This window comes from Myotis daubentonii, chromosome 8 (assembly GCF_963259705.1).
Source record: "Myotis daubentonii chromosome 8, mMyoDau2.1, whole genome shotgun sequence".
Taxonomy (NCBI): Eukaryota; Metazoa; Chordata; class Mammalia; order Chiroptera; family Vespertilionidae; genus Myotis; species Myotis daubentonii.
The window spans coordinates 24,189,571-24,211,571 of NC_081847.1; the positions used below are offsets into that span (position 1 = coordinate 24,189,571).

Consider the following 22,001-nt stretch of genomic DNA (forward strand, 5'->3'; position numbering starts at 1 on the left):
AAAGCTACTTTTTTTAATTGTGTGCATTGACAATTTGTTAAAAGTGTGTGCAAGCTAAGAGTAAACTGGTTTTCATAAGGGCATATATGAGGAAAGTGCATGGTGGCCTTTTATATCATTTCACTTAACACTTACTTACATGGCACTTTCTGTTTGCCAGGTACTGTTATAAGTGCTTTAGAAATGCTGATTTATTGAATTGTCAGAATAGGCCTGTGAGAAAGGCACAACTACTACTATTGTCTCTCTTGAGAGAACAGGCTCAGAGAGATTAAGTAACTTGCCCAACATCACACACAGCTAGAGCTGACCTTCAAATCCACGCTTCTCACTCCAGACTTTTATTAACCAGTCCGCTATGTCAACGCTCTTGTTTTTCCTTCTTCCTAAAAGAATCTTAAAATCAAGGCTGGGTACTTAGAAACCAATTACCTACAGAAGATGGTAGAGTAAAAATGTATTTTTCCCCCTCATAAATGTAAGGCAAGAGGTTCCACTCCAACTTGAGGAAGTCCCTTCTTAACTGGGTGTGACAGCCATGCAGCCTGGGTATTTCCCCTAATTTCTAGAATTTTCATTCTTCTCTCTTCCCTCCATTCCCTGGCCCCTTTGGTCTTCGTCTGTGTTGCTCACTGCCCTAACCTTTCCTCCTGCCTCAAGACTGATACAGTCTATTATTCTCAGAGTTCAAGAAAAATGTTTCTAAAACAGGAAACTGTCGTCTCATCTATCTCAAATCTCTTCAATGTCACCGTTTTATACTGTGGATAAAAGCCAGAAAATTTAGCCTAACAGATGAAGCGCTTCATGTTCCTGCCCAGTTCATTATCTTGCTCCATACCTGACACACAGTAGGTAGCCTTGTTCTTCCTCATGTACCCTTGACTCGAGCCATATTGAGCTGAGCTGTTTGCCATTTTATCCGTCCAGCTGCTTGCCTTCTGAAATTCCCTTCATCCCTACCCCCTCCCTCCAACTGACATAGCCAGTCTTTACTAGATAATTCTAATGCATCCTTCAAAACCCAGTCATTTTCCTCCTACCCAAGAACTGATCTAGTTGCCTCTTTTCTGTGTTCATGTTATAGCAAAGGCATTTTTCTATACTGCCCCTTAGCAGTACAGGCTCCTCCCGCCCACCCCCACCCCACCCCACTGAGACCCCAGGATTACGCAAAGTGTGATCTGCAAATGGCAGCATCAGCATCATGTGGAAGCTCATTGGATATGTAACTTCTCAGGTCCCACACAAACCAGAATCCTGAGTGCTAAGAGCAGAGCAGCACTGCACTGGCCCATAAGCTTCTGAAAGCACACAGCACGTCTTTCTGACTGGTCTCTGGCTCGCTAGCACCTGTCTACCTGGGATAAAGCACAGGATCAATGAGTAAACGTTGGGTAAATCTTTTGAGTGATTCAGTAGAGCATATGGGTTTTTTTGTTTTGTTTTTTGTTTTTATTTTCCTTCCTGGGGAGGCTAAATTATCAAGTAAACACTAAATATTCTTTAGGCCATTAATACCTCCAAATATTCTCAGAAATGGATTTTTTCTTTAATTTTAAATTGGTTGAGACTCAAGTATACTCTTTGTTTCAGCACGGTTATAAGGAGTACTGCAATAATTTAAAGTTTAGAGGTGGTTAAGTCAAGCACAAAAATGAAAATTCCGTTAGATGCACAGAATGTCTCTCAAAAGTACATTTTTATGTATTCTACTGTAGAGCAGAAAGTGATGGCCTCTGCTTCAGGCTTTCAAAGATTATTTGCAGTTTCTTTAAATAGTCATTTTCTTTCGACTATATCTTGAGTACAGTAGTTTAGGGAGGAAAATGCAAATTGCACAGCCACAGTAAAGACTGCTACATATCAAACTATTATCTCATAGACTTCACAAAAGCCTGTGTGCTATATGCTGCTCATAAATATCTTCTGCAGCACTTCAAGTTAGAATTAACAAGACCATTAGTATGACTTATTTTACAAATATTCAGGTATAATTCCACTCCTCTAAAAGAAATCGATGTAAAAGAGGTAGTCTATCAAATATAAACTATTCACCAAAGTCATAAAAACAAAAAGTATGCTTTAATTTTGAAATATTTTTATGTAGTCTTGTTACATGAAGTAAACAAGGACATCATCCTTGAAATCTAACACAGCCCCTCCTCCATACCACTTAGACTGGTTACTACCAAGAGTAGCTTAAAGAGAAGTCAGTAGGAATAAACTAATGTTTAAGTACTAGTAGTTTAATAGGAAACTTATCCTGTACACAGACTTAAAGTACAGATTTGACAAAGTAAAGACTGGGTGTTGTGTTTAACTATGTATCATGAAGTTGGGGGGTTTTTTAGATGATAGAATATAAAATGGCAGCATCTGCTATGAAACTGCTGTCCAGTGGACACTTAATAGGCAAATAGAAAACAATTATAAAGATAGCTAGTGTCTGTGTAAGTAAAAATTACAACTCTTCCCAGCACCCTCCCTCAAAGCTCAGAAGAGGCAAAAGAGGTGAGATGCCAAGTTGGGGAAATGCACCCAAAGATTCTTCAGAGGTGGATCTACAGCTGCTGGTGTCTTATATTGCTTGGTGTGTGTATGCAAGCCAACCATTCATTATCATCATCTCTTCCTCACAGATATTTTCATCTCAATTATCTGACAATGTCTTGGTTGAGATGCTCTTTTCACTAATGCTTATGTTGGTTATGGTTAAATAAACTAGGAAATTCTATTTTTGAAATTTTGCCCTGGTTTTAGTTTTGTGGGATGATATATTCTAAAACGGGGAGTATAATAGGAAGTGTTGAGCACAGGGAGTAGCTGGTCAATAAATATAAATGGCTCAGAAAAAAAGGTTGAAACGTAAGAATTAGAAATCAAAAGTGTAGTCATCTATTGAAGCATCTCAAAGGCAGGCAAAGCCCTACGCTACCACTCAAGATAACTGCAGGTTTTCAGGGCCACTCGCTCTTATTTTGGCCTCTAAGTTTCATACTATTTAGTTCACCAGGAATGTTTTCCTCCTTTCTGTTTCCTCCCCCCACACCCCCATGTAAGCCATGACTTTTGTAGGCTTGCCATAGAGTTAACTGAGTGCCAACAATAGAGGAAGATAATTTCCAACTGTTTGGGGATTTGGAAAACAAACATCTGTGGATTAAGTTTAAATAGCAATAGAGAAGAGAGAATGGCTAAGACTTTCCTGGATTAAAGATCTTTCCAATTCAGGCTGTATCTGTAATTAAGCTGATGAGAATGTGTACATCCAGTTCCCTTATTCTTGGAAATGATCCCAAAAGTCTTTTGAGCAGGTGTGCTGTAGAAACTGAAGTGGTTAGCAAATATACAAGGTTTCACAATACATTCTAGTATGAAAGCAACATAGACATAATATATGTACATGTGTATATACTTATGTATAAATGTGTGCATATTAATGTACTTGGTATGGGGAAATATAAAACTAATTGAGCACATAAAATTATATTCAAAATTCTCATATGACTTCTTAAACAAATTCCTAGACTTAAACTATTAAAACCCGGCAGCAACAAGCAGCACTGGTCACATCCAAAGCTGTAATGCAGTACTACCCCCTTAGTACAGTCAGATTCACAGACAATTGAACAAATATAGTATCAGAATGCCAGCCAATCCCAAATTCCATCAGGGGGATATAAATGTATCCCATTGACTCCCTCTCATTAACTTAAGAGACAGGCTTGGAACAATGCAAATGATTAACATATGCATTGTTCTCTTATGCTTTAGCTTCAAATCTTTATTTCTTTAGGGAGCAGAGATATCTTAGCAAACAAATGCTCCTGACAAACTACCTCTGTACAATGTAGTGGCACCAAGAGCGCCAGCATGAAATATTTTACTATTTCAAGGGACCTGCAAAAATGCTAAGGAAAACCAATCTATGAATCAGTTTTATTTTTATTTGCATTTAACATGATTATACACATTCATGTGTCTAACAAGATCTGCACTGTTACATTAAAAATACAGTACAATAACATTCAACATGAGGTACTTCATATTTATATATTTTCCTTCATAAATAATGCTGTAAGCTACTAAATTCAAGCACTCTGATGCCCAAATGGCTAGTGACTTGAATTAGTCGAGCTTATTTCAACACTTAAAAACAAAAAAGACAGTTCAGTGCAATAATTATATAGAAATGAGACCGTTTACTTAAATACTATATTAAGATATGCTTAAAGAATGTTACATTAGAGCTGCTAGCCTAGTTCCCCGTTATCCCCAGTATGAATAACAGCAAAGACTGCCAGATACATTGGAAAAAGCATTTACAGAATATTTTAATAAAATTGTGTTTATACACTAGAGTTGCCTGCCTTGTCAGAACAATAGTTTCTACTTTTAAAAGCTACAAAATTTAAGATTAACAAAGAAAATAAAGCAAGCACATTAGCCTTCATTCCATGTTGCTCAAAATGCAGAAGGGAGACTAGGATTTAAAATCTCTTACTCTGAATACAATTTTCAAATTTAACCCACAGCTCTCGTCACCAGCCAATCAGGTGGTGTGTCTTTTCTTTAGGTAACAGTAACGATCATACAGGTTCTTCTGCACTCAGTGTACAGGATCTCATGGGGCGTTCACATGGAGGGCAGCTAGCTAACAGGAGCATGGACAGTGAGTGTTATGGAATGAACAATCTTCACTTTAAGGTTGTCACACCCACCTCACAATCTGATACGATGAACTTAGTAATAAACAAAGTTTCTTCTCCTCTGGCTTAAAAATGAGTGCCTTGTTATCAGGTATATAGTCTACCAATTTGCATGGTAGCTATGAATTCCTGAAATGTTTAATCATAATTTAAAAACAAAATCATTTGTACGAGTATTTTTTAAATTGAAAATGTATGTTTATTTCATAGATACTTTGCCAACACTACTATCTGTTATTTCTCTAATAAGAAATAATTGTTAGATAATTTTGGAAAGTTGTCCTGGGAGTACCCATTTATAATCACCAGTAACAGCTTTTGATCATCTATGCTAACAGACATAGGTAATGGCAAAGACAATTAAAACATTTCCCATAATCCAGTGTTTTCCTCCATCAGGAAAGCTGGCCAAAAGCAGCAAGCCCTTGTCTACAGGGGAAGAAGCGGCCCAGAAACACAGTGACTTTGGTAAGGGGAGTCACTGACTGGGGCCTTGCTGGGGCCAGCAGGGGGAACATTTCTGTCCCACCTCTCACTGGCCAGGCAGGGAGGAGACAATTCCTGAGTCGGCAAACAACCTGCATGCACGTGGGTGCCCACGCACACACACCCACCCCAGGACTAACCCCTGGCTCCAGACAAGCCAGCTTCAGGCTTGCAGAGCAGGAGAAGGAGGTGGCCAGGGACCACACTCTGGGTGGCAAGGGAAGCCATCTCAGGATCACACTGAGCAGAAAAGCTGCCCAGAAACACATAGATAGTTCAACTGGAAGTGAACACACTGGATACTACCAGGGTCATGGGCACTCAACCATTATAAGCCATCACTGAAGGAGAATTTTTTGATGAGCTTTTCCCTCCTTTGCTTACATTACCCAGGGACAAATAAGAGAGCTGGATGTGATGATGATGCAGTGACTATTAGGCCTGATCAAGTGCATCGCTCCAGACCATTTTTTTAAAACCCTGCAGGAATATATTGGCACTTTAGGATGGCCAGAGGCCAGATTCTAGCAGTCCAGGAACAAGACAGAATTATAATTCACTAAGAAGACAGCATGTGGTCAAAGTAAAACAGGGAAAGTATATTTCAGATTTTTTAAAAAAAATCATTGAATAAAGGTATCATTATAGTAACATGTGGTGCTACAAAACTAATTGTTTTTCATTCATCAAAAGAACTGTTTGGTCCTCTTTTCATAAAAAAAGGGAATAGGAATATATACAGTACGACTTGGAAAACAAGCAAATGGTGGGGATCAGAAGCTAAGTGGGGAGAAAAGTGTTTGACTTTTTCAAACTGTGCATTTTATTGTGCCATCAATTAATCCATTTGTAGTATGGGACTTTTTTAGGTTTCCTTTCTAAAATGTTTTAGTTTAAAATAAATAGGCCTGCAACTTTTTTCTAATGACAAAACTTTGTAATTTAGTTACTTCTAAAAAAGTGTCTATACTGCAATACTTTGTCTTCTAATCTATAGAGAAAATCTGCTTGTGGCAGAAATCATGGTCTAAACAATCATCCAAATTCTTATTTTCACACCCTACACTGACACTTTGCAGTGTTTAATATGTATCAATCTTATGAATGTAGGATTTAAGAAAAAGCCATTCCCAGAAGTAAAATGTTTAAAAGGAAAATAAAATAAGAGCTAAACATGATTACTGTCTACTTTCTAAATTATTACTTATTATGAAACAAAACTTCTTTCAAAATTGTACACTGAGGTTTATCTGTGTTTTTTTTTTTTGGGGGGGGGGTTCTGTTTAAAAATAACTCTTGTTATTATTATTTTAGACTATTTACTTCTATTTGTCAAAATAAAGCCCTGAAGGAAATCTGAGGTGATTAAAAAATTTTCTTAATAGGGACAACACTGGGAGGTCAATGGGGCAGTTGGAAAAGAGCACACATTCTCCCCAGCTGCACAGACAAATGCAATTCTAAAAACCACAAAGCCCTAATAAGAACTTGGCTCTTTGAAGCATAGAGTAAAAGCCGAATGCTGCATTTTTGCCTGTACATAATTAAAAGGTTGAAAGAAATTAGAAACTGCCTACAGCTTCATTCATTACAAATTACCTGCGCAGACCATATATCTGCAGATGAGCTAAGCATCAAGCAAGTAGGAACCAGATGTGCACCTCAGAGCCCACTCTGCTTCAGGAAGTGTTTTCAAGCATAGAATATAAGTTCAGGAATCTGCCCTCCCTGTACCCCAGTGCCATTGGTGCTATCTGAGGAGCACTGAAACTGGACAGTCACTTTGCCACACTGAACCTCTGTCATGCCTTCCTGTCCGAAGTAGCTGAGTTCATTGCCGTCCAGTATCACGCTGGCTGTGTAGAAGGTGTCTGGCTCGATCTGCACCGGATACTCAAACCACACAGGGAAGGTATTGCTGGAGCCATCGGAGAAGTACTTGCTCAAGTTCTGCCCCAGGACAACGCCCTGCCGTTTGAGTTCGATCTTGGCACTGTACTCCGCAGAGCCACAGCTGGAGCCATACAGCCCAAAGCCCGCGATGAACACTCTCTTATCCACCGCAAACTGAATGCTGTCACAGCGGCCCCGATAGCGCCACTGGTTGCTCCGATAAGCGCAGGACTGGAAACGGTGACAGCGCTGGGGGACAAGGCCCTTGCGGGCTTTACTCACAAACTGCAGCTCGGGCTTCTTGGCCGCAGTGTACCAGAGGAAGATATCATTGGTCTCATTGAGAGTTAGAACTCCGGACTGTGCAGCACCATTTGCAAAATCATCCAGAGCCATTGTAGGTATTCGGATCAAGTAAAGTGCCTTTCCGAGGACCTTGCGTTTATTTTCAATGCTCAGAGCTAGATCTTGCCGCTGGCATTCTACTTCAGCCCAGTTGAGAGCTGCCTCAAAAACGACGATTTCTTTGGCATTCAGAGTTTCCCTGCGGAGGATACTTTCCAGTGTCTGGAAGTCGATGTCGCAGAATCCCTCAGACTTAAGAGCTAGCTCAGCCTGGGCGTCGATCACCTCCCAGCAACGCTGGGTCAGGTCTGGCTCCTCGAACAAGCAGCTCTGGGAGAGAAGCACACAGGCGTTCTTGGCACTCAGGCTGGTCTCCAGGAAATTAACGCAGGCTCTGGCAAGGTGAGGGACAATGTACTTTTTGGCAGCATAAAGAGTAGCCAGCACCGTGTCAGCAGCCAAGTCAATTTCATCACAATAGATATATCTGAAAGAAAAAGGACAAGCACGTAAATGGAAGTTTCACAAAATGAGTGTGTCCAGCAAGAAAAGATGCAACTACTTTCAAGCTGGTTCAAAAAAAGTCATCTTAGGTGACAAAAAATGATTAGGGATTAAAAAAACATCTGAAATATGTCCTTAATTTAATATCTCAACTCAGGTTACATATTAAAGACATTAACTTTGTGTTATCATTCTAGCCTCTATGCATTTAATAAAAAAATAAAAGATACTAGAATGGCATATCAGAGATAGTTAATATTAAAAAACTAGCAAAATTCTATTACATGTACTTTTTTTATATTTAATGAAAAAATAACTCCCCTGTGTTTTAGAAGCATTACATGTTTTACTTAAAAATTTTTCTGAACATACAGATGGAAACAAATGCTTTTAATACTATAATATTAGCAATGTTTCCATCTTGATACTTTTAATTATGACTTGGATTTCTCCTAAACACAAAATAAAACCTGAGATTAAATGAGATATTTTTCAAGTAGTTCCAAGTTCAATGGGTTATCAAATATGGACTTCAACACTCTTTTCTAGTTACTTTTACATAGAATCTAATGCAGGCTTTGTAATTGGCGTTATTTTTAAACTATAAACTTTTGTTTTCTCCCACACACTTTCCACCTTCAGAATTAAAGAATATATTTAATTAAAAGACAAAGTAAGAAAGCCTAAATATGCACTACTCCTGTGATTCTATAATGCTTCGGGGGACACTGCAGTCTCCTATAGTGGTATGTAAAGGCAGAAATCATATGCTTCTTTTAGATTGCTATGGTTCACCAAGTGAGTCAGAGAGAACTACATATGGGTGAAAAATACATGCTGATAAAACTTCATTTTTAAATCTTTCTAGCTAAGGTACACATACAACGATGGCAATGGCAATAAGAAAAATGTCCACAATCACAAATGAAACCAGCATTTTTGATCCCAGAAAGCCCCTTCTCTTCTCTGATAGGCTAAGTCATCTACCACTGGCAAGACCTCCTGACAAAACCCCTGCAGCTTACAGATGTTGTAGCCAGAGAACCAGGACCTTGGGGAGGCTTCTGAAGCAGAGTCACCACTCTGGCTCTTACCCTGAGCAGTCTTCCCTTTTCCTTGACAACCCATTGCAGGAATACTAGCTACTCACCCAACATGCAGACATGAGGAAAACCTGGCCTCCTCTGTCCTTGAAACAATGCGGTACTGATCAACTACAGCATGACAGCAAATGGCATCTTACTGCATCTCTGATTTTTACCACTTTACATGGACAGCCTGTCTAATTTTAAAAAGCTACATCAAGATATATTCTAGGCAATCCATTTATGAGAAAAGATGCTTGTCAATTGACCAATCAAATTACTTAGGTGAAATGTAACTCTGTGATCCTCACTCATGTTTCCTAATTGTGTATATATCTGGAACGACACAACACTCTACTCCACTGTAGTGAAGTCAAAATGCCGAACCAGCAGCATTCCCCTCTGCAACAGATAATATACAAATGGCTTGACTTGCGAAAATAAAGAGAATCTTGCAAGCAAAATTGGTTCCTGTACTTATATCTCTAAAAGATTACAAAGCAGTTAGTTAAAAAGTGGTAGATTAGTTTACATTTTGGTACTTCACATGCTCACTTGCCTTTAACTTCCCTACCTTCCACTGTAAAAGTTTAAGTCAGCAGCAATTTGATTTCAAAATTATAATGCAAATAAATAATTAAATTCCTTTTAAGTTCTAGAATTCTAACAGTAAACTGCTTGGCCTCTCTGGCTATCGTGTTTAAGCCTACGTTGTTCCCATGGCCTTTAGGTTAACGGCTTCTGCTTAGTCTTACATACAGACATGCTCATCATTAGAGGAATTCTGCTTGTGACTTTAGTTGTGCAAAAAAAACTCCTTGCCATATACTGCCGAGTCTCCCAAGGAGATGAAGTATGTACAAAAACAATATTTACCACAGATTTGCAGGAACCTAATCTTATGACAGACTCACATCAACTAGAGTCAACAAGACTAAGAACTAATAAGTTTCACAATCTTTCTTGAACCCCTGCTGGTGCCCAATTGCCTAAGTCATCAATCACCTCTTGCCTCTCCTATTTCCCTCTTCCGTAGAAATAAAAGAAGCCCGAATTCTGTACTTTCTTAAAATGTTTCTTTAGGGCCCTGGCTGGCTTGGCTCAGCGGATAGAGCGTCGGCCTGCAGACTGAGGGGTCCCAGGTTCGATTCTGGCCAAGGGCACATGCCTGGGTTGCGGGCTCGATCCCCAGTGGGGGGTGTGCAGGAGGCAGCCAATCAATGATTCTCTGTCATCATTGATGTTTCTATCTCTCTCTCCTTCTCCCTTCCTCTCTGAAATCAATAAAGAAATATATATTTAAAAAAAAATAAAAAAAAAATGTTTCTTTAGGATGTTAGCATCTTCTTGGCTTTCTGAATGAAGTCACTGTCTTTGCCCCAACTCCTTGTCACTTAACTCACTGGCTGTCATGCACTGAGCTTGGACTCGGTTACAAAATTAACTATACTACTTATTTTTTACTAGGTCAGCAGAGGTATATAGTAACATTTTAAACATTTGTGGGATTATTGTCCAACTTGTTGACCCACTTGAATAATTTTTTTCAACAAACATTATCATTTATTCTAGTGAGCTGAAATTCCTATAGCAGCTGATAAGTTTGAACTCCAATATACCTGGTGTGCTTAAGTACTTAACAAAGAATTATATAAATATGATTTAGAATAACTGCATTTTAGTAACATGGTAGGTTATCACTGCCTAGCACCAGTACATGTAAAGAAGTGGATTCTATTTACTTCATTAACATGGATTCTCAAAGACCCACCCATAAGATATAAAACTATTTTTAATTAATATATACCTTATAGCTTTATATTGCTATATTACCAATTAAAGTTATTCTGTATAAATATATAGGGAACTATAGAAAACTATTCATCTCTCTCAAAAATTTCTCCTCTACTATCACATGCAAGCGCTTCTTATCCTTGAGAAAGGGTATCTGATTTTATGTAAGAGTATATGTATGTGTATGTGCAAATATCAGATAATATGTTTTATATTTGCTGGTAGGTAACAATAAGTCCTAAAAAACGGAGGAATCTCTTAACTGGTGGAGTTAAACAAGGTATCTATTTCCAGAATTGTGAAGCAAAAATGTAATTTGCCTTTGAAGAGTTCTTCACACACAATGCTTTTAGAAAGGACATCCTCTATTAGATAATGCCTATGCCAGAAAGTTATTTTTCCTTAAATCAAATCACAAGCACTTGCCCCCAAATCCCATGCTATGGTGTGATTATAAATGACTGCATCACTCCTCGTTTTTCCAATGAAAGATGCAGTTTTCTCCAAAAACATTTATCAGGTAAGCAGCACCCTCTTTCTTCATCACTCTCCCTTTTCTGTTACACAGAACTTAAATTTAACTGTAAAACCAGCAGAGTACAAATACAGCATAAACAAACTCCCCAAACATACGAATGATGCTTACTTCAGCATAGCGAGAAAAGCAGCAGGTTCGACATCTGGTATACGGATTTCATCTTTGTCCTCAGCAAGTTCTCCGTAAAACATTGCATGGAACACAGAGCTCCCAACAGCCAAAACATACTGTGGAGAAAGGGAAATCTTATTTCATGCTCTAAATTGAAACATTTTCAGCAAATCAACCCAGAAAAACAACTCTAAGCAATCAGGTTTAGTGGACACGGAGCACCTCTACCTGCTCTTTTGTCAAAGCTGAGGTACAGTGTATCTTGCTGTGACAGTCTAAGATAGATGTTCATGCAAATCCGTCTCTATGCTGCTAAATATCTCAAGGCTTTAACAGATTAATGCACAAGTTCCCTCATTACAAAATGAATACAAGCTTATCTGACTGACTTCTAGGGGAAGAACAAAGATATGACTTTCCTAACCTGTCACAACAAGTCCCCATGACTGGAGAGTTAAAACGGCATGTTTTTTGTGCGTGCTATAAAGCAGGGTAAAAGGAACAAAGAAAAAAAATTAAGCGTGGCCAAAGCCCTTTGGAGAGGCTGAGCTTTCATAGTGATGGGGTGAAACATGCACTGCCTGCCATCAGCAAGCTGCCCACCCCAAATTCCAGGCTGGCAGACAGGGTCCCTCTTTGTGAATCTCAGAACTAAACTGGTAATGCAGCTGTTGCTTACTTTGTGTCCTGGCAACCGCTGAGTCCCACCTGGTGGCCCAACCACAAAATGTACATCTGCCATCAAATCATTATTGAACATCACCGCATTTCTATAAACAGAAGCAATTCATTAATTCACACAGCCAGCGTTTTTAATACCCCCTCCCCAATGTACAAAACCCACAAAAGATTCGCAAGCTAAGCAACAACTTAAAAAGTTCAGGGTAAAACTACAAATAAAGGTTCCAACTAAACAACTGTGTTTGTAATCATTGCAAGCACATGGGAAGTAACTGAAGTTAAAAAAAAAAAAAGTTATCCAAACTTTTCATCAGACTAAGGATAAATAAAGGGTTTCTGTCTTCTGTGGCCCACAGACATACCCCTGTCACTTAAATGTTACAGCTTGCAAAAACGTTTTTATCTAAGAGGAAAACAGCTGTACTGTTTTGGAAAAGGCACAGGGCAGTTTTCCATTACCAATAAAGCTGCTGGGAAAAGAGGAAACAGAGATTTATGTTAAAATACAGTATGGGTTGTGCAAAAGCAGAAACTTCAACACAGGAAAACTTTTAAAGTAAATATGCTGGCCCGGCACTTACCTTTCCCTGATGGTAGGATAAAGACCCTGCCAATTCGGGGCCGGAATAAGGTTGTTGTTACTGAGGTTCTGTTGGTGGTACTGCTGGACAGTGGTGCTGCTGGGGTTGGCTGGCTTTTTGCGGGGAAATATATCAGCAGCCATCTTCTTCTTTTTAGTCTTCAAGGTAATTATTTCATAACAAACTGGAGGCAACTTGCTGCTGCTGCTGCTGCTGCTGCCGCCGCTGCTGCTGCTGCTGCTGCTGGTATTTGTTTTCTTCGAGCTCTTCTTGGACCTGTTCTTTACCGTCTCTGGAAGCATCAAGAAGAAGGTGAGACATTTCATGTTCTTTTCCTTGTCATCTACCATGAGTACAGGATGTCTCTTTAGAGTTAGATATCCCAAGATGGTACAAACATCAAGGAAAAGAGGCTGGCATGAGCTAAGATGTTAACAGAAACCAACAAGCTGATATTTTGCTTCTTTTCTCAGCCAGGCAAGGTGACCTTTCCACTATGTTGAATAGTAACTGGCTTTAAGTTTTATCCAGTACTCGGTCTGTTAAATACATGCCCGTCATGATTCCTGTTTCTCTTACTTGCTCATAAAAATAACCTAGTTTCCTGGATCACCTAAAACTGCTACAGTGAGCGGAGATGACAGGCAGAGAGCCTCAGCACTTGTTTTCTGAATTAGGTTAGCAAGACGTGCTGGAGCCGTGCGAGTCTGTTCAGCCGGCTGAAGTTGTGTGGTGAATGGATCTGAGGAGAGTAGGTATTACAGCCCTGCAGATGGAGTCAGACAGCCAGTGCTCGGAGCCAATAGCTGAAGTCACCAATCATGATTGGACCAAGCAAAACAGTGACACCTATTGTAACGTGCACAGTTCTGGTATTAAAGGAACAGCAGTTGCATTCTCTTGTCTACTGTATTATTGCATATTTAAATAAGATAAGCAACCCATGAAATACATTTGAAAACAGGAAGAGTTTGTGCTCACAGATTTCTCTTTAGTAGATGTACATTTTTATTTCCCCAGTTAAACAGGATCAATTAACAAAGGGTAGGGACTCATGTCTACTCTATTATCACTAATAAAATCTTTATCCGGCAGCTTTTAGTTTCAAATACTTCAAACGAAATTCTCTATTCTACCAGCTACGAAGAATTATTAACAGCAAAACCATACTAAACATACTTATCAGAGCTTAATGGAAAAAAATGTTATTTTTCTTTTTCCAGTCTCTGAATGTAAGTTATAGTGCAAAAGAGAGAGAGAGAGAGAGAGAGAGAGAGAGAGAGAGAGAGAGAGAGAGAGAGAGAGATGAGGTCATGCATTCATTTTACCTCCCAGTGTTTTCTAGCTCCTATAATGATTTTTGAAAGGAGTCCCAGATCACAACATACTGTTAATTATACTAAGATTATACCAGTAAGCTTAACAGCACTGAAGCACAGACAAATTCTAGATGCAAAAATAAGATTCAAGTGAGACAAATCTAAATCTAGTAATCAGTGTTTCAAGGTTGTAATTCACTACAGTGTGGTGATTGCAGAGGGGGAGGGAGATGGTGGAGGTGGAAGAGAATATAGGGGGGGATAGATGGTGATGGAAAAAAAAGAAGAAAAAAGAAAATGACAATAAATGGAGGAAAGGGGTTATAATTCACTAAAAATATGTCAGATGGTGCCCTGTTTAGAATTTCAAAATGCAACTGAAATACTATGGCTACATTTAGCCTTGTCATAATTTTAAAGATTATAACCCACAACTTCTAACACAAAGCAAGTAATATGGCTATTCAACATGATAAATGTTCTGATGCCACCTGGTTAAAAATGTAAACAGGTTCTCTCTACTTTGAATCAGAAGCCTATACACTACTATCTGTTTTTTATAGACAAGAATCCTCCAACAATGTCTAGCTTTAGTGGGCTCAGGAAAAACAAAAACACCTGCTATAGGTTCCACACATGCTTATTATTTCCCAAAGGGGGACTAATGAGGAGATTTAATCTCTCTCCTATCTATTTGTCCCCAATGCAGCAGCCATTTCTACCCCCCAAGTGAATGCACCCTTTATGGCCACATCCCTGCTGGCTGCACAACATTCATCTGAATAAGGAGTTCAGGACAGAGTAATGGTTCAACAAATGGGGGCCTCGACTGTCATTATGACTGATAATCTACCAAGGATAACATACCAGAAATCAGACTTCAGATCCCTAGGACCCTAAGTCATTAATGGATCCAAGGAATATCATCTTTACTGTCATTGTTACTCTTAAAACTGTTAGCGAAGCCACTGCTACATAAAAGAACCACAGTCTTTATTTAGTAGGTTATTCATCCCCATTTTACATGGACCCTAAAAAGCTGCTTATTTATTACGATTGTCATGTTTCCAATTACAGGGCTACCTACACTCATATACACAATTGCAAGTCACCTTCAAACACATTTTAACACACAATGTGTGTGTGTGTGTGTGTGTGTGGAGAGAGAGAGAGAGAGAGAGAGAGAGAGAGAGAGAGAGAGAGAGAGAGAGATCTAGAAATTAGCTTTTCAAAGCATGAAAAAGAAACAAACGAGTTTCTATTTGAGCTAAGTGTTCAGGATATGGTTTTTAAAAATCAAAGGATTTCTCTCTTGCTTAACTGCTACTAACCTTTTGACACCACCCTCCTAGGAAGCCACCATGACAAGGAGCTGGTCCTTCTGACAGGTCAGACAGCAACCATTAGAATGGAAAGGGAAACAAGCTGCTTGAGACTAACATAGTATTAACTGGCAGCTGGACAGTCAAAATAGAAAAAGCATAAAAAGCAGACACAAGAACCTAGAAGACTCTGTGGCTTTTACTCATTTTGCAGATAGTTCAACACTCTTTACTAAGAAAGCCTCCAACAAACGCTGCTCTTACACCAATCAAATAAAGAAAAATGTGCACACAGCCCAGTTACGAAAGAAAATAATGTCTTTTAGAAAATGTTCTTTCTGAAAATTGGAAAATTAAGTTTTGTGGAAAATCCCAAATCTGCTAGTTAGATGAAGTAGTGCTAATTCTGAAGCACCTAGAACCGTGCTAGGAAGAGGGGTTTATTACTTATAGATGTGGGGACTGACGAGCATGGTTGTTTACAAAGATAGGGTCCTGGCTACAAAAAGTAATCCAATTAAAAAATAAGAATGGCATTTAAATTCTTGCAGCCACTTTGAAAGCATGGAAATGTTAATAAAATCGAGACCATGGAAAACTTATGGAGAGCTACCTTTCCTCACCAAGGTCCTTGCTACAGAAAGTTGGGCCCAAGGAGCAGCAACAGGAGTACGGTCTGCAGGCCCGTTAGAACCCAGATCTCAGCCAGATTCTACATCAGAATCTTCATTTTACAAGACCCTTCAGGTGAGCTTATGACATTGAAGTTTGAGGAAACCTTTTTAGAAAACTAAGGAATGTTGTCAGGTCTACCCAATTATCCAGTATCAACCTCTGGCATCGCATTTTGCATTCAATTATCAAGTGAATGAAGAAATAATTCAAAATAATTTAATTTGGTTTGCACATGAAATTTAATAACCTTCATGTCTTGTTATGAAATTCTTCTGATTAAGCTCTAAGTGTAAACATTCAGGGGTGTAAAGAGCCAACTGAGAGCCCCCCCCCCCAAATTTTTCAATTCTCTGGAAAGAAACTCAAGCCCAGATTATTTTCAAGGACAAAAACAGAGATGATTTTAGTGGGAAATAAAAGGGTTAAAAAAATACCAATTGTGAAACAGATGCTACTTGATATTTTTAAATAACCTACTTCACAATTTTATTTTAAAAAATTAGTGCTGTGGCACATCAAAATTAGCAACCAAGTAATCTGGTTCAGCTCTAGCTCAGCCACTAAAAACTAAGGTTAAGTGTGTGTTGGGGACTGGGGGTCCTGAACAAATCATTTAGCCTTTAAGCGCCTCAGTTTCCTCGGCTACAAAACAAAGAAGTTTATCAAGAATAGATGAGTATTTCTCAAACTCTACACTCAATCCACAGCAAGACATGCATTTTATATTTGGACTTAGGGACACACACAAACACAAATGGAAGGGCAGTTCACAAAATTAACTCTTAACCTGCTATGATATACTCGGAATTTTTCTGTTTTGCTATTTTTTCTTTTCCTTTTTGGTCTTGGTTCATTCCATTGGTTTCATGGTCACAGTAGAGTCTAAGTAACAAGCCAGATTATTTCTAAAGGCTTTTACAGTTTAACATCCCAGGGTCTTTTTCTATGAAGAATTTGGACTAGGGCCAACCAGTTGAGGAATAAGGCAAGACTGAATCAACTTCATGGAGCCCATGAAACCCCTCAGGTTGCATGCAAAATTGGGAGTGTTGCATTTATTTTTCTGGGGGAAAAAAGCCATAGCTCTCATCTGTCTTTCAGAGTAATACATGACCCAGAACACACACACAAAAAAATGTTATAAAAAACATCTAGGATTGATTTGAATACACAAAATATTCATGTCACTTTATTCTCTGCTTTAATTTCTATAGTTTATCTCATTAAACACAAATTATGGCTTCTTCCCCCTCTCCTTGAAATTAAATATAAATAGTTAAAGCCTCATTTATTAAATTTGTAACCCAGAAATACCACACACTGGATTGAAGGGTAATAAAGGATACCAGCCATATTATCTATTGTCAAATCTCACCTCTAAAATTTCTTGCCAACTAACATTGTATCATTTGTCCCTACACCTCCTAAATTTTAAGGCTATTATGAGAGAGCCATGGTTAATCTGCTCTAATGAAGTAAATAGGTCAAGAAGCCCATCAATCTTTTATGAGAGTATTCTCCAAATACAACATGCTGATCATGCAGTGTATTACGTGTTAGGTACACAATGGTGAGCAAATTAGGAACTAAGCTTAAATGGTTATTATTAGCTAATAATAGTGTTTCAGATGATGTTTATAATTGCCAGAGAATTCAATCACCTTTATCTCTTTTCAGTCAATTCCCAATAATAACAAAATTATAAATTTAAGCTCATTAAATCATCCTCTTCATCACTGGGAGGTTTGCCCAACATCTTACCTTTATTTAGTAGAATCTTGTATGCTCAGTTTGGGGACTTAAGTAAGGTTTGGAACTAAAAGGGACTCCAGAAATCATTTCATGCAAGCCTGCCCCACAAATAAGGTAACTGGATGTCCAAAGATTAAGAGATTTGTGAAAAGTCCACAGTTAAGTAGTAGGACCATGTCAAGACTAGAATGCAGATTTCCTGACTGCTTGCCCAATTTTGTCTGTTCCACTCACTCTAATGTTCACCTATAATCATTACCCTACATCTTTACATAATGCTGTATCTTTTTATTTCTAGTCTTCTTTAAAATAAAAACATATGTGCAAAATTTATAGACATGAAAGTCATGAACAAACTGCACCCTGCAGGAGGCACACTGTAGGAAGAAGGTTAGAAAGATACTTTCTGGAAAGAAATGGAGAGGAAGTGCAACAAGGACCATAAAAGCCCTGGTCCATGAGCAAGCTTCTCAAAAACAGAGGAGGCTCTCTACGTAAAATGAAAGTTTGAAAACCAGCTATTCCCAGTTAACACCAACAAATCCTATGTTGACAATGCTGGCTGCTCTTGTTTAACCAGTTCTAACTCTGGACTCTTTGTCTGGACTTGTATTTGGTTTATTACAAGACACCTCTGCAGCTACAGCAGTGAGGTTAACGAGGTTTAAACAAGGTAGTATGGACTGAAGAAATAAGTTATCACTCCCACAAATTATTAATAGAACATAACAGAGGAGAGAAATTTAACCTGGTAAGTCATGATGGAATAGTGTTTTGTTTTTTGCTTCTTTTGTGCTTTAATAGTGCATAATAGTTATGCTTGTGATATGATAGGTAAAAAGGTAAGTGACAAAATGTTGGCAGTCCCTAAAGATAGCAGCTACTGGAAAAGACTGCATGTTTTCTAAATTTTAAAATAAATATGGAGTCGAGCACTGGCAGCATGGTATAGTGAAAAGAGCAAGACCCAATAACAAGTTACCTTACAGTTAGTTACTCAGTATCTGTGAGCCTCATTTTCTCATCTGCCAAATGGGGTTAATTACACCCAGTTTATCCCTCTCGGGTTTGTTTTGAAGGCAAGATTACATGTTTGTGAAAGTGCTTTAATAAAAGTTTAAAACATTCTGCAAAGGTAAGCTTTCACTATTATCAACAATCGTACCCAAAGCAGGAAACTTTTGTGATACAATCTTACAAAACAAAACAAAAAACCCAATGATTAATCTGGCTTCTTGCCCTAGTAATCTTCCAGGCTTCACAGCTACTGACATTTCATCCCATTCCCAGGCTTGCTCCAGCCCCACCCAATGGCCAAACAGGTCCCAAGTTGCTTGGATTTGCAGGTGAGGTTCAATAATCAAGATTCGTATTGTACATAGTGATCAGGTTCCCACCCAACCGCTGAATCTGTACCTAGAACTCACACTCCAGGCTGTGTGTCTACTGGACTCCATTCGAACCTCCATGAGATCACCTGTTGACAGATGTCACGCTGTCCCCATCTCCACAGAGAGCCTGAATTTGCAAGTAGTTCATTTAGCCACTCAGCAGTGTCTACACTAGCAACTCAATTAGGCCTCTCTCAACAATGACCCAGTTTGAATTCTAGCACCAAGGGCAATAACTAAGACAAGCGTTTGACCGAGGCACACCTCAGTGCTGGCCTCAAGGATGGGCTCATGGGCAGGTTCACTAAGTCATTTCCTTTTTACCACACAGATCTCCAGTGAACCTTGAATTGTACCTTAAATTGGGGGGGGGGGGGGGCAGGGGGGGAATGCCCAAAGGTAGAATGGTAGAATGTGATCTTCTTTAAAAGCAGGAATGATTCCTTTTAAAATTCCATATGGCATTTAACATGATATTTGATTATTATAGCTGTGTCTGTGTGTACCTCTTTTGAAATACTCATCTAAATCCATCATTCTCTATCACATGTTAAATGGGGTGATCTTGAAAGGTAATACATAAAATTTATGAGATACTTTAAACATACCTATTTAAAGGAATTCTTTTGCAAAGTTTAAGACACTCTGGTAAACAAAATAATCAAAAAAATTTATATTCTCTAGAGCAGTGGTTCTCAACCTTCCTAATGCCACAACCCTTTGATACAGTTCCTCATATTGTGGTGAACCCCCAATTTCATTGTTACAAATTGAACATAATTAAAGCATAGTGATTAATCACAAAAACAATATGTAATTATATATGTGTTTTCCGATGGTCTTAGGCGACCCCTGTGAAAGGGTCGTTACCCCCAAAGGGGTCGCGAGCCACAGGTTGAAAACCGCTGCTCTAGAGGATCTCATAGTAAGTTTCCTGCTGTGTAAGTGTTGACTACATAATCTCTTTTCCAATTCCAGATTTCTAGGATTAAGGAATCTATATAATGTTCAGCAGAAATAATAACTTATTTAAAATAGTTTTCTTTACATTTTAATACTATGATCATGTGCAAATATGTGCCATATTTATTGACTTAACACCCCCCCCCCATTTTTTAACATAGGTGAAATTGGGCTGCCTCTAAAATTAATGGCATCTCATGACTATAACTATTAGGCTTTTTTCCTTTTTTGTTGGCACATAAAATAATGGCATGTCTTACAACTGATGGTACCTCACAGACAGTGACATATATAATTCGAGAGATAGAAAGGACTGTCTTCGTTAGGTTGGTTAATTATTCCTCTAACCAGGCCAGAGGATGGCTCAGAATTCCAACTGAACTGCATTAGAATAACTGAGCTTTCATCAAGTAGTCATTTAATAAATACATAATCACAATTCTCAATTGAGACTGCTACTATGACAACCAATGATATGGTAGAAAATCCAGAAGAAAATTCCAAAATGAGAATTACCATTGCCAGGATTGGTAGGAGTTCCAGCAATAATACAATGCATTTCTAGTATTTTCTCATGGCACACAACTATGCCTGTACAAAATCTGACTAATGAAAGCCTATTAACTCTCTGGGTAATATTGCTAAAGATATTTTATCAATCAAACAAAGGTTTATTGACTTGTAACAACATTACACATAGGTTAAACCTGGAGCTAAATGGTTCCCTAGAAATTATTGTTTTCAAACAAATAGAATGTACATTAAAATGTTAGCTTAAGAGGAGATATGTTATAACAATTATTTTATATATATATATGACTTTCTCCTGAAAACAATTTGCCCAAAGAAAAGTAAAATCAAGCCTCAGAAGGTCTCTTCTGAGAAAACCTGAAGGGAGACTGTTCTGATCCAACAGGGGAGATTATTCTATTAGAAATGCCTGAACAAAACAACTTTGCCCAACAATTGCTATGGCTTTCTCCTGGTTGTTTGTTGGCATTAGTTCATGGGGAAATAATGTGTTTCAGTCAAAGAAAATTGTTTTCATAAGTATTTTTTACTTTGGCTGGAGATATTTATTTTTTCTGATATTAGGAGGTAATAACTAAAAACATCTCTACAATCAGATCATTAATATCCAAAGCTCCTCTTCACTTACATACTTAACTAAAGAATGTATTGCTTTATTTGAGAAAGGCACCCTTTTCCAATGAGCACAAAGAATGGGAAGAAAAAATCCAGACAACTCTCAAACCACCAGATATTCTATATTAATCCTGATTATTAATGGGGTGTCACAGACCTATTTCCCCAACACCCACAACTCTTAGTGAAAAAGCTCCACAAGATAAAAAAATATATATCCCTAAATACAAGTTGTCTAAATGTGTTGTTTTCTTAGTCACGCCTTAGAAATAAATACTGTTCTCCTATCATTTAACTTAGTTCCACCCCCTAAAACACCTGAAGTTATGACATATATTATTTTATTACTAGTAGCCCGGTACACAAAAATTTGTGCACTTGGGGGCGGGGGGTCCCTCAGTTATTAAACGTTTATCAGCAGAACACTGACCACATTGGTGGTGGTCTTGTCAGAATGTGTTATATTATGCAGATGAAAATCTATCTAAACAGATTTGATGTAGATATTTTCAAAGATGGAAGAATTGTCCCTGTCAACTATTTTAGTTGATTCATATCTTCACTAATTGTCATCATTGCAAAGTTTTCAGTCCCCATATGGATTGATGGATATAATAGGTCATGTGCTGTCCCTGTCCTTTGTAGCCTTTGTTACCTTAAGGACTCTAGTTTTCCATTTATATGTTTAAGTACCAACCTTACT

At 38.3% G+C, this 22,001-nt stretch overlaps 1 protein-coding gene across 3 annotated transcripts in view; it reads right to left on the bottom strand.

Annotated features, from left to right (window-relative positions):
- Window positions 1-3,930: 3,930 nt before the first annotated feature.
- Window positions 3,931-22,001, bottom strand: part of BTBD3 (BTB domain containing 3) — a 38,884-nt gene continuing 20,813 nt past the window's right edge. Inside the window, exons 2-5 of one of the 3 annotated variants that reach the window (XM_059705543.1) lie at window positions 12,731-13,022; window positions 12,148-12,238; window positions 11,466-11,584; window positions 3,931-7,923 (exon numbers count right to left, since the gene is read on the bottom strand). In XM_059705543.1, the coding sequence (XP_059561526.1) occupies window positions 6,891-7,923; window positions 11,466-11,584; window positions 12,148-12,238; window positions 12,731-12,873 (1,386 nt within the window). In that variant the 5' untranslated portion in view covers window positions 12,874-13,022 and the 3' untranslated portion in view covers window positions 3,931-6,890. Of the gene's footprint in view, window positions 7,924-11,465; window positions 11,585-12,147; window positions 12,239-12,730; window positions 13,514-22,001 lie in introns of those variants that run through there. The other 2 variants (XM_059705542.1, XM_059705544.1) reach the window with 2 other exon arrangements.